The sequence below is a fragment of the Coregonus lavaretus genome (genome assembly GCF_964263955.1).
Source record: "Coregonus lavaretus genome assembly, chromosome: 8".
Lineage (NCBI taxonomy): Eukaryota > Metazoa > Chordata > Actinopteri > Salmoniformes > Salmonidae > Coregonus > Coregonus lavaretus.
Genome location: NC_139995.1, coordinates 974,720 through 986,736, shown reverse-complemented (window position 1 = coordinate 986,736; position 12,017 = coordinate 974,720). Strand labels below are relative to the sequence as shown.

The window sequence follows — 12,017 nt, the reverse complement described above, 5'->3', positions numbered from 1 at the left end:
GTGTCCGGATCGAGAGAGGCAGGTTGAGGTGGCTACAGTCAGAATAGTGCAGAAGGTGTGGTATGCTGAGGCAGTGAATAAAGTAGAGGAGGATGGGTCAAGGGTGAGGGATTCTGAGAGGATCCCTGTGAATGGTACTGTGCCTTGCAAAAGTATTCATCCCCCTTGGCATTTTTTTCCCTATTTTGTTGCATTACAACCTGTAATTTAAATGGATTTTTATTTGGATTTCATGTAATGGACATACACAAAATAGTCCAAATTGGTGAAGTGAAATGAAAAAAAAAAATAACAGAAAAGTGGTGCGTGCATATGTATTCACCCCCTTTGCTCTGAAGCCCTTAAATAAGATCTGGTGCAACCAATTACTTTCAGAAGTCACATAATTAGTTAAATAAAGTCCACCTGTGTGCAATCTTAAGTGTCACATGATCTGTCACATGATCTCAGTATATATACACCTGTTCTGAAAGGCCCCAGAGTCTGCAACGCCACTAAGCAAGGGGCACCACCAGGCAAGCGGCACCATGAAGAACAAGGAGCTCTCCAAACAGGTCAGGGACAACGTTGTGGAGAAGTACAGATCAGGATTGGGTTATAAAAAAATATCAGAAACTTTGAACATCCCATGGAGCACCATTAAATCCATTATTAGAAAATTGAAAGAATATGGCACCACAACAAACCTGCCAAGAGAAGGTCGCCCACCAAAACTCACGGACCAGGCAAGGAGGGCATTAATCAGAGGCAACAAAGAGACCAAAGATACCCCTGAAGGAGCTGCAAAGCTCCACAGCGGAGATTGGAGTATCTGTCCATAGGACCAATTTAAGCCGTACACTCCACAGAGTTGGGCTTTACAGAAGAGTGGCAAGAAAAAAGCCATTGCTTAAAGAAAATAATAAGCAAACACGTTTGGTGTTCGCCAAAAGGCATGTGGGAGACTCCCCAAACATATGGAAGAAGGTACTGTGGTCAGATGAGATTAAAACTGAGCTTTTTGGCCATCAAGGAAAACGCTATGTCTGGCGCAAACCCAACACCTCTCATCACCCCGAGAACACCATCCCCGTTTTTAATCGGCAGGGACTGGGAAACTGGTCAGAATTGAAGGAATGATGGATGGCACTAAATACAGGGAAATTCTTGAGGGAAACCTGTTTCAGTCTTCCAGAGATTTGAGACTGGGACGGAGGTTCACCTTCCAGCAGGACAATGACCCTAAGCATACTGCTAAAGCAACACTCGAGTGGTTTAAGGGGAAACATTTAAATGTATTTGAATGGCCTAGTCAAAGCCCAGACCTCAATCCAATTGAGAATCTGTGGTATGACTTAAAGATTGCTGTACACCAGCGGAACCCATCCAACTTGAAGGAGCTGGAGCAGTTTTGCCTTGAAGAATGGGCAAAAATCCCAGTGGCTAGATGTGCCAAGCTTATAGAGACATACCCCAAGAGACTTGCAGCTGTAATTGCTGCAAAAGGTGTTTCTACAAAGTATTGACTTTGTGGGGGTGAATAGTTATGCACGCTCAAGTTCAGTTTTTTTGTCTTATTTCTTGTTTGTTTCACAAGAAAAAATATTTTGCATCTTCAAAGTGGTAGGCATGTTGTGTAAATCAAATGATACAAACCCCCCAAGAAATACATTTTAATTCCAGGTTGTAAGCAACAAAATAGGAAAAATGCCAAGGGGGGTGAATACTTTCGCAAGCCACTGTAGATCTGTGCGAGCACAGAGGGATAGGCCAATGAGTGATATATGCTTCAGTAAGGTTGGCTTCTTAGCATTTATAGCAATGGTTATCAATTGTACCGCAGAATTGGAACTTAAATCACAGAAAATAGATGTTGTTGTGGCAGCTGCAGAGAAGTACTTGGGGGTATACTAGTGTACTAGGGTTACCAACATATTCAAAAAATAATTGACATATTTTCATTAAAAATGTTATTTTTGATGAATTTAATCATATAATTTCATCCTTCCACAATATATAGTCCCGACACAAATCTAGGGTTGCTACCCAAGCCGGCTTGTTGCCAGAGATGTGACCCAGTCGTTCAGTCTTTTGTTCTGTATCTATGGACGCGACCCAGTCGTTCGTTCTAAACGTTCCATTGCCATACTTGCTGGCAACGTTCTTATCCCTTGCTTGCTAGCTAGCCAACTACGGCTAACTTAAGGTCATGTCAGAATAACAGCAAAGTAGCTGCATTTGCATTTGTTTAAGCTGTTTTCTAGTGACATTTATTTGGATACATCCATAACAATGAGCTAATGAGGAGCGATTTCGCCTGGCGTAGAAAATGTGCTCACTCGTCAGGACACTGTTGTTCAGAGGAGCTAGCCAACAACATAGCTAACACAATCACTTCAAACTGAAGCTGGAAAGACTGCAAACTAGCTGCACTTCGTTTCATTTGACCTTTTTTTAATTGACATTTCTTTGTATATATCCATAAAAATTATGCCAGCTGATTCATGATTTCGACTGGCTGAGAAACTCTGCCTGTCTGTCTCATCCCGACTCGTTCATTACTATGGGACAGCTGGAGATCGAATTTGAATATTGAAACAATGTTGCAAATGTCGGAGAGACAGACAGCAAGGTTTATACAAATCTCCGCTGTTGAAAACTAAATGTTAGTCTAAAAGAAATGTGAGATAATGTCTAGATGCTTTTTATAGTGGAGATCAAGTTTATAAATTGCTTGGCTGGACTGATGAGACAGTGGATTGCACAGTCAGATGGAACAGATTAAATAGGCATTTTAACGCCATACAGTGAGGGAAAAAAGTATTTGATCCCCTGCTGATTTTGTACGTTTGGCCACTGACAAAGAAATTATCAGTCTATCATTTTAATGGTAGGTTTATTTGAACAGTGAGAGACAGAATAACAACAAAAAAATCCAGAAAAACGCATGTCAAAAATGTTATAAATTGATTTGCATTTTAATGAGGGAAATAAGTATTTGACCCCTCTGCAAAACATGATTTAGTACTTGGTGGCAAAACCCTTGTTAGCAATCACAGAGGTCAGACGTTTCTTGTAGTTGGCCACCAGGTTTGCACACATCTCAGGAGGGATTTTGTCCCACTCCTCTTTGCAGATCTTCTCCAAGTCATTAAGGATTTGAGGCTGACGTTTGGCAACTCGAACCATCAGCTCCCTCCACAGATTTTCTATGGGATTAAGGTCTGGAGATTGGCTAGGCCACTCCAGGACCTTAATGTGCTTCTTCTTGAGCCACTCCTTTGTTGCCTTGGCCGTGTGTTTTGGGTCATTGTCATGCTGGAATACCCTTCCACAACCCATTTTCAATGCCCTGGCTGAGGGAAGGAGGTTCTCACCCAAGATTTGATGGTACATGGCCCTGTCCATCGTCCCTTTGATGCGGTGAAGTTGTCCTGTCCCCTTAGCAGAAAAACACCCCCAAAGCATAATGTTTCCACCTCCATGTTTGACGGTGGGGATGGTGTTCTTGGGGTCATAGGCAGCATTCCTCCTCCTCCAAACATGGCGAGTTGAGTTGATGCCAAAGAGCTCCATTTTGGTCTCATCTGACCACAACACTTTCACCCAGTTCTCCTCTGAATCATTCAGATGTTCATTGGCAAATTTCAGACGGGCATGTACATGTCCTTTCTTGAGCAGGGGGACCTTGCGGGCGCTGCAGGATTTCAGTCCTTCACGGCGTAGTGTGTTACCAATTGTTTTCTTGGTGAATGGTCCCAGCTGCCTTGAGATCGTTGACAAGATCATCCCATGTAGTTCTGGGCTGATTCCTCACCGTTCTCATGATCATTGCAACTCCACGAGGTGAGATCTTGCATGGAGCCCCAGGCCGAGGGAGATTGACAGGCCTTTTGTGTTTCTTCCATTTGCGAATAATCGCACCAACTGTTGTCACCTTCTCACCAAGCTGCTAGGCGATGGTCTTGTAGCCCATTCCAGCCTTGTGTAGGTCTACAATCTTGTCCCTGACATCCTTGGAGAGCTCTTTGGTCTTGGCCATGGTGGAGAGTTTGGAATCTGATTGATTGATTGCTTCTGTGGACAGGTGTCTTTTATACAGGTAACAAGCTGAGATTTGGAGCACTCCCTTTAAGAGTGTGCTCCAAATCTCAGCTCGTTACCTGTATAAAAGACACCTGGGAGCCAGAAATCTTTCTGATTGAGAGGGGGTCAAATACTTATTTCCCTAATTAAAATGCAAATCAATTTATAACATTTTTGACATGTGTTTTTCTGTATTTTTGTTGTTGTTATTCTGTCTCTCACTGTTCAAATAAACCTACCATTAAAATTATAGACTGATCATTTCTTTGTCAGTGGGCAAACGTACAAAATCAGCAGGGGATCAAATACTTTTTTCCTCACTGTAGATTTAGCTGGTGGTAACTTGTGGAATAGACACTGGCTGGAATGCGGTTTTAACCAATCAGCATTCAGGATTAGGTAACCAGTTTATAATAGCAATACGGCACCTCTGGGGTTTGTGGTATATGGCCAATATACCATGGCTATGGGCGGTATCCTGCCTGCGTTGCGTCGTGCACAAGAACAGCCCTTAGCCTTGGTATATTGGCCATATACCACACCCCCTCGGGCCTTACTGCTTAATTAACGGGAAGCAGGGTTAGGGCAGTCTGAGTACCAGTCTCTTTAGCTAACATTCCATTCCTTATTATTGCCAAAGAGACTGGCCTTTCGGCATCTCTCAGCATTCAATATGCGCTGGATCTACGGTGGAGTTGCTCATTGGTTGTTGGAAATAACATTAATATTTTCCATGACAACATGTGGAGCCTCAAAAAATAGAGTTAGAATTTATAACAAAGTCAAAAACAAACATTTAGCTGTTAGCTAGGCAAGTTGTTGTAGTTTGAGGCTTAAAACGAATAAATGTTGTGGTTGGAATTACAGTATTTATTTAGTTTGAGAATTAAGACATGAGCTAGCAACTTTTGACAAACTGGTTTCGTCTGGATAAACAAACGGTTGCTTAGCGCAACCATATACCAACGTGTTCTGTGGAGAAAAAGTTAAAAGTGATAGGAGTTCTAATATTTGACGATAGCAGAAAGGCCAGTCTCTTTGGCACGACATGGAGTACAGGGAGTGGTACCCAGGCTTGGGGTTGGGGTAAATTCGAATTGAAATCAGTTCATTCAGGAAGTAAACTGAAATTCCATTACAATAATTTAACAAGGGCATCTGTTTTCAATGACTTTTCAATAAACTGAAAAGGAGAAACTATAATTTATTTCAAAAGTTTTTTTATTTTTTATTTTGTATTAAAATCACTTCCTGAATTGTATGATTTCAACTCGAATTGACTCCAACCCTGATAGTGGGCAAAATATTTAATTCAAGAAGGATCTTACCTCATTTAAAATGGCAATATTTTCACACTGAAGAATCTTGGTTTTGTGGGTAAAACCTAGAGAATGGATAAATATGCTGAGAAGACTACAGACATACACACATTGTATGAATATACTGTAGGACAGAAAACAGTAGAAATTATCATTACACTGGCAAAAACTTGAAAATAAGTATATAAACCACAGTAGTTTTAATAAGATGATACTGTTTTCCTATAAGTAATTGAATGGGTCGTTCTTGAATTGCGGTGGCATTTGCATCCCTCTCCTTTGCAACCATGAAAAACACTTTAAAATGGCAAATAGTTACACATCATGCATGTTTTTGTTTATATTGAACTGTTTATCATTGATACAACATAATGAAAGTCCTTTATACTGCAAAACATTATGTTTATGATTTGTTAAAAGTACTTGGTTTGTCCCAGTAGTAATCGAGTACAGTTGTAGTGACATTTGGGAATGTATAGATATACTGTATATCTACCATTTTAAATGGAAGAAAGTAAACATGTGTAATATATTGTATAGGTCAATAAAAACAAAATGCTATTAAAAATACTATTGAAAATTCCTTATTACAAAGATATACAAGGACCTTGAGCATTCCCTCGAGTGGCAAACTGTTATCGGGGGAGGTGTCTATATTAAAGAGGATTATTAGCTAATCACACCCTTTTAGCATGTCATAAATGTATCCATTGATAATTTGATGTCTAAATTGAAAGTGTCATTGGTGTTCCTCAATTTAAATTAAGGGAAATTACATTGTGAGCAAAATTATTAATCATATCACTTTATTTAAAGAAAAAGGGTGTTAATGACTTTAGGATTGATAATCTGTGGCCTCTGTTTAAAGGGGCAATCTGCTATTGCCACATACATGTTCTGAGTTTTAAATTAATTATATGTAGCCATTGATTCTTAAAGAATATAACTTAAGCTTATGAGCTTAGTTCAACTGTCTAACTCCATCAGAACCCAAAAGCTAAGTTTACAAACAATGCATTCACTGCATTGTTTGTAAACAATGTAATTATAAACAAACACTTCATAGCTTCAAATGCTACCATAATTCAAGAACAACTGTAATACACCTGTGGATCTACAAAAGGACTAAATGTACAACACCACCCCATATGAAATAATCCTATTTCACCTAGTTGATCCTCAGGTTTAATTCCAGGTAAAGCAAACATTTACTTTCATGTCAATCAAATACAATAAATGTTCAGAGGATAACTTGCATCCATGGCAGACAATCATATCAAATATATTAATGAAAGCTGAATTCCTGAAAGCTCAAAATAACTGCACTTATGTACCTCGAAAGGATAACTCCACTTTTCGATCATACGTCCCAGGTAGATTGGTGATCCTCTTCAGGTTGACAGTGATGGACATGTTTCTGTTTAAGTATGTAACTGTATCCAATAGATATCATCGGTACAGCTCTGATCTGTTTCAGTGTAGAGACCAGTAGCTCACATGCTGTCAACTGAGCCTCTAACAAAATGCCCTATCTCCTATCCACATAGGTGTTGATTCAATAGGAGGAACTATAAGTGTTTTTTTCTAAAGGGGAAGTTCCTAATGTTTGAGAAAGTGAGGTAGGAGTTGCCCAGCCTGTTTAGTCACAATCTGACAGAACACATAGGCTGCATTTACACAGGCAGCACAATTCTGATCTTTTGCCCAATTATTGACAAAAGAGCTGATCTGATCAGTCAAAATACCAAATAGTTTAAAAAAAGAACAGAATTGGGCTGCCTGTGTAAACCTTAAGGGTCTGTCCATGTCAACTGGATTCCAAATAATGTTTTTAGAATAAATTAAGTTGCTCATATTAGACAGACTGAAGCATACACATGGGTGTCTTTACTGATAGTTATGACTGGAGATACGGCTTGAGTTCATAAATACACTCAACTAAAATATAAAACGCAACATGCAACAATTTCATAGATTTTACTGAGTTAGAGTTAAAGGAAATCAGTTAATTGAAATAACTGCATTAGGTCCTAAGCTATGGATTTCACATGACTGGGCAGCCAAGAAGTCACATTCGAGTCTTCTTGGCTACAAGCTTGGCACACCTGTATTTGGGGAGTTTCTCCCATTCTTCTCTGCAGATCCTCTCAAGCTCTGTCAGGTTGGATGGTTAGCGTCGCTGCACAGCTATTTTCAGGTTTCTCCAGAGACGTTTGATCGGGTTAAAGTCTGGGCTTTGGCTGGGCCACTCAGAGACTTGTCCCGAAGCTACTCCTGCGTTGTCTTGTCTGTGTGCTTAGGGTAGTTGTCCTGTTGGAAGGTGAACCTTCACCCCAGCCTGAGGTCCTGAGCACTCTGGAGCAGGTTTTCATCAAGGAACTCTGTACTTTGCTCTGTTAATCTTTCCCTCGATCCTGACTAGTCTCCCAGTCCCTGAAAAACATCCCAAAAGCATGATGCTGCCACCACCATGCTTCACCGTAGGGATGGTGCCAGGTTTCCTCCAGATGTGACGCTTGGCATACAGGCCAAAGAGTTCAATCTTGGTTTCATCAGAGCAGAGAATCTTGTTTCTCATGGTCTGAGAGTCCTTTAGATGCCTTTTGTCAAACCCTTTTGTTTTTGCTTTGTCATTATGGGGTATTGTGTGTAGACAATTTTAGAATAAGGTTGTAACGTATCAAAATGTGGAAAAATACTTTCCGAATGCACTGTATGTGTATCACCAACACAACATCAAATCCACTTCTTTAGCTTCAAAAGCATATTACTAAAGCAACCCACATTCATTACATACAGAGAACACACTCATTTTCATAACTGGTACATTTAATAAAATGCTATATTTATGACTGAATTATAATTGCAGATCACATTTAGGAAATACATAGACCCCTTTGAAAACAGCTGTCATTACGTCGTCTGTTTCTCAGTATGTTTGTTGTATCATTTCATGAATAAATTGTTTTAAATATCATTGTTTTTCCCTTCATCTTATATTGTCAATAATCAATCATTCTTGTAATTCAGGTAAATTATCTAAAACTAGTCAACTCAGATTTTATTTAATTTTCACATATGTTGTAGCTTAGACCCTATTTTACATGAGTTATGCCCGCCATCGGTTGTGACACAGCATACTCTTGAATACAGGGTGGGTGTAATTTCAATCCAACAAACATTCATAGATTGGACCTAACCCTTCAGACCACTGCAATTTAGCAGGTACACCATTGAAACGTAAATAGCATTGACATTTTAACTCCCAACTACTACCACAAAGATGGCTGCCGGTCCTCCCACTGTTGAATGTCAACTTGAATGGGAATGTCTATTCTATCATATAAGTATGTTTCCTATAGATTGATCATATTATTTAAAACAATGGATATTCCCATTCAATTCAACATTCTCTGATGGGTGGACCTGCAACCAACTTTGTGGTACCATTTGAAAGTAGAAATGTTTATTTTATTCACATTTTAGTATTGTACTGTATTCAAGAGTATGTCCCAACCAATGATGGGCACAACACAAAACACCTCATAGGATGTAAACTACAGCATAAGCGAAAAAGAAAAGGCAAAATGGTCCAACTTTGAGGACCAATATCTCTTTCAGGTCCAATATTAATATTCTGACCATTTCTATCATGGGCAAATATGCATGCAAGTTTTGTTCTAATCAAAAAGAGGTACGCTCAAACATATCCTCTTTTTTATTTAATTAATGTGGAACGAGTCTATAAAGCGAGAAAATAGAATGGGCGAAAGTATCTAACAACATCTGGACCAACAGCAATTTCCTGATAATTGTATGGTTTTTAATGGGAGTAGTAAACAATCCATGATAAGTTCTACAGCACTACTCTTAAGGCAATGCTTATTTATCTTTGGGATAATTCATAGCATTACATTTACATTTTACATTTAAGTCATTTAGCAGACGCTCTTATCCAGAGCGACTTACAGTTAGTGAATACATATTTATTTTTTATTTTTTTATTTTTTATACTGGCCCCCCGTGGGAATCGAACCCACAACCCTGGCGTTGCAAACGCCATGCTCTATCAACTGAGCTACATCCCTGCCGGCCATTCCCTCCCCTACCCTGGACAACGCTGGGCCAATTGTGCGCCGCCCATGAGTCTCCCGGTCGCGGCCGGCTGCGACAGAGCCTGGATTCGAACCAGGATCTCTAGTAGCACAGTTAGCACTGCGATGCAGTGCCTTAGACCACTGCGCCACTCAGGAGCTTAGCATACATTCTATTGCACCAGATGTATCAAAATGATTTAGCATTCTAACTAATCTCCAGCATGAGAACAGTTGACAGTGCACGTCAGAGCAAAAACCAAGCCATGAGGTCGAAGGAATTGTCTGTAGAACTCAAAGACAGGATTGTGTCGAGGCACAGATCTGGGGAAGGGTACCAAAACATTTATGCAGCATTGAAGGTCCCCAAAACACAGTGGCCTCCATCATTCTTAAATGGAAGACGTTTGGAACCACCAAGACTCTTCCTAGAGCTGGCCGCCTGGGGAAACTGAGCAATCGGGGGAGAAGGGCCTTGGCCAGGGAGGTGACCAAGAACCCAACTGTCACTCTGAAAGAACTCCAGAGTTCCTCTATTGAGATGGGAGAACATTCCAGAAGGACAACCATCTCGTCAGCATTCCACCAATCAGGCCTTTGTGGCAGAGAGGGCAGACGGAAGCCAGTCCTCAGTAAAAGGCACATGACAGCCCGCATGGAGTTTGCCAAAAGGCACCTAAAGACTCTCAGACCAATTAGAAACAAGATTCTCTGGTTTGATGAAACAGAGATTGAACTCTTGGGCCTGAATGCCAAGCGTCACGTCTGGAGGAAACCTGGCACCATCCCTACAGTGAAGCATGGTGGTGGCAGCATCATGTTGTGGGGAGGTTTTTCAGCGGCAAGGACTGGGAGACTAGTCAGGATCGAGGGAAAGATGAACGGAGCAAAGTACAGAGAGATTCTTGATAAAAACCTGCTCCAGAGCGGTCAGGACCTCAGACTGGCGCGCAGGTTCACCTTCCAAAAGGACAACGACCCTAAGCACACAGCCAAGACAACGCAGGAGTGGCTTCGGGACAAGTCTCTGAATGTCCTTGAGTGGCCCAGCCAGAGCCCGGACTTAAACCCGATCTAACATCTCTGGAGAGACCTTAAAATAGTTGTGCAGCGACGCTCCCCATCCAACCTGACAGAGCTTGAGAGGATCTGCAGAGAAGAATGGGAGAAACTCCCCAAATACAGGTGTGCCAAGTTTGTAGCGTCATACCCAAGAAGACTCGAGGCTGTAACCGCTGCCAAAGGTGCTTCAACAAAGTACTGAGTAAAGGGTCTGAATACTTATGTACATTTTATATATACATACATTTGCAAAAAATTCAAAAAACCCGTGTTTGCTTTGTCACTATGGGGTATTGTGTGTAGATTGATGAAAAAACAATTTTATCAATTTTAGAATAAGGCTGTAACGTAACAAAATGTCAAAAGTCTAGGGGTCAGAATACTTTCCGAATGCACTGTAATGTGACATACAGTATCATTAAACTAGATTGCATAAAGGTTAATAAGCTGTTCAAAATTACATGCACAAGTGTGCACGTTTGAGTGGTGGAATACTGAGTGATGGAGTGATGATGGCAGTTAACTTCAGAAAACCAAGATGTAAAAAACAATTAGAAAATGAATTGTCAAAGCTTTTGCACTGATAACGTAGAATAACCCTGCCTAACCTCTACAAATATAAGTAGAGGAATATTTAAAAGGAATAAAATACAAAATAAGGGAAAAGAGAGCGTCTTTGCAATGAAAATAAAGATTCAATAAAGTGAAGTTAACCTAACCCAAAAAACTTTGGGCTACAAACACACTTACACACTATGCCACTGCCTGAGGAAGACTGCTAAGAAACACGTTACCGTTCGAAAGCCTGAGGAGGTTCTACTCAAAGTAGTCTGACGTGGGTGGAATTCGGTATAGTTCCAACCAGAAGTTTATTCCCAAAAAAATACTGACTTGCAACAAGCATAAGATACAAAATGAACGCCGCATAGGCTACTAAAACCTTGTGACGACACGGTAGTTAAAGAAACTGAGAAATCAAGAAAAATTGTAAAACGAAACAAGGAAATGCCTGAGGAGAAATGTAATTTCTACTCAAATGTATGCACTGAATACCACCACTTCAAATTCGAAATCCAAATCGGACTTCCAATAGTCGAGTGAACAAGAGGGGATTTGGAAGGCTGGCCACACAAGACTAAGAAACATGTAATGTGCGGTGCAAACTCTGAGCATTTGTAGCCATTATATGATGTGTTTCATCATATATATTATATAATAAATAAATAAATAAATGTACCACCAGTTAAACCTTATGTGAGTAGCCTACTTTATTACATCAAATGTTTTGAAGGTGCATTTCATGAAATGCATTAAAGCCCTCCTTTTCCCCAATTTTGGCTCATCACCATTGTTCCAACTCCTTGTTATTTCCTGACTCAGAGGAATGAAAGCAGAATATCTGAAGCAGTAAAGATAAATCTATGATTGTAGAAAATAAAATAGAAAATATGGTTACATGTGGTCATAATTGTCATAA

General features: G+C 40.2%; 1 protein-coding gene across 1 annotated transcript in view; it reads right to left on the bottom strand.

Moving 5' to 3' along the window:
* The window catches only part of fer1l4 (fer-1 like family member 4), a 91,239-nt gene extending 83,821 nt beyond the window's left edge, over nt 1-7,418 (bottom strand). The window contains exons 1-2 of the mRNA XM_084167759.1: nt 6,719-7,418; nt 5,394-5,449 (exon numbers count right to left, since the gene is read on the bottom strand). Of these exons, the coding sequence (XP_084023885.1) occupies nt 5,394-5,449; nt 6,719-6,797 (135 nt within the window). The 5' untranslated portion in view covers nt 6,798-7,418. The remainder of the gene's footprint in view (nt 1-5,393; nt 5,450-6,718) is intronic.
* Nucleotides 7,419-12,017: the final 4,599 nt, after the last annotated feature.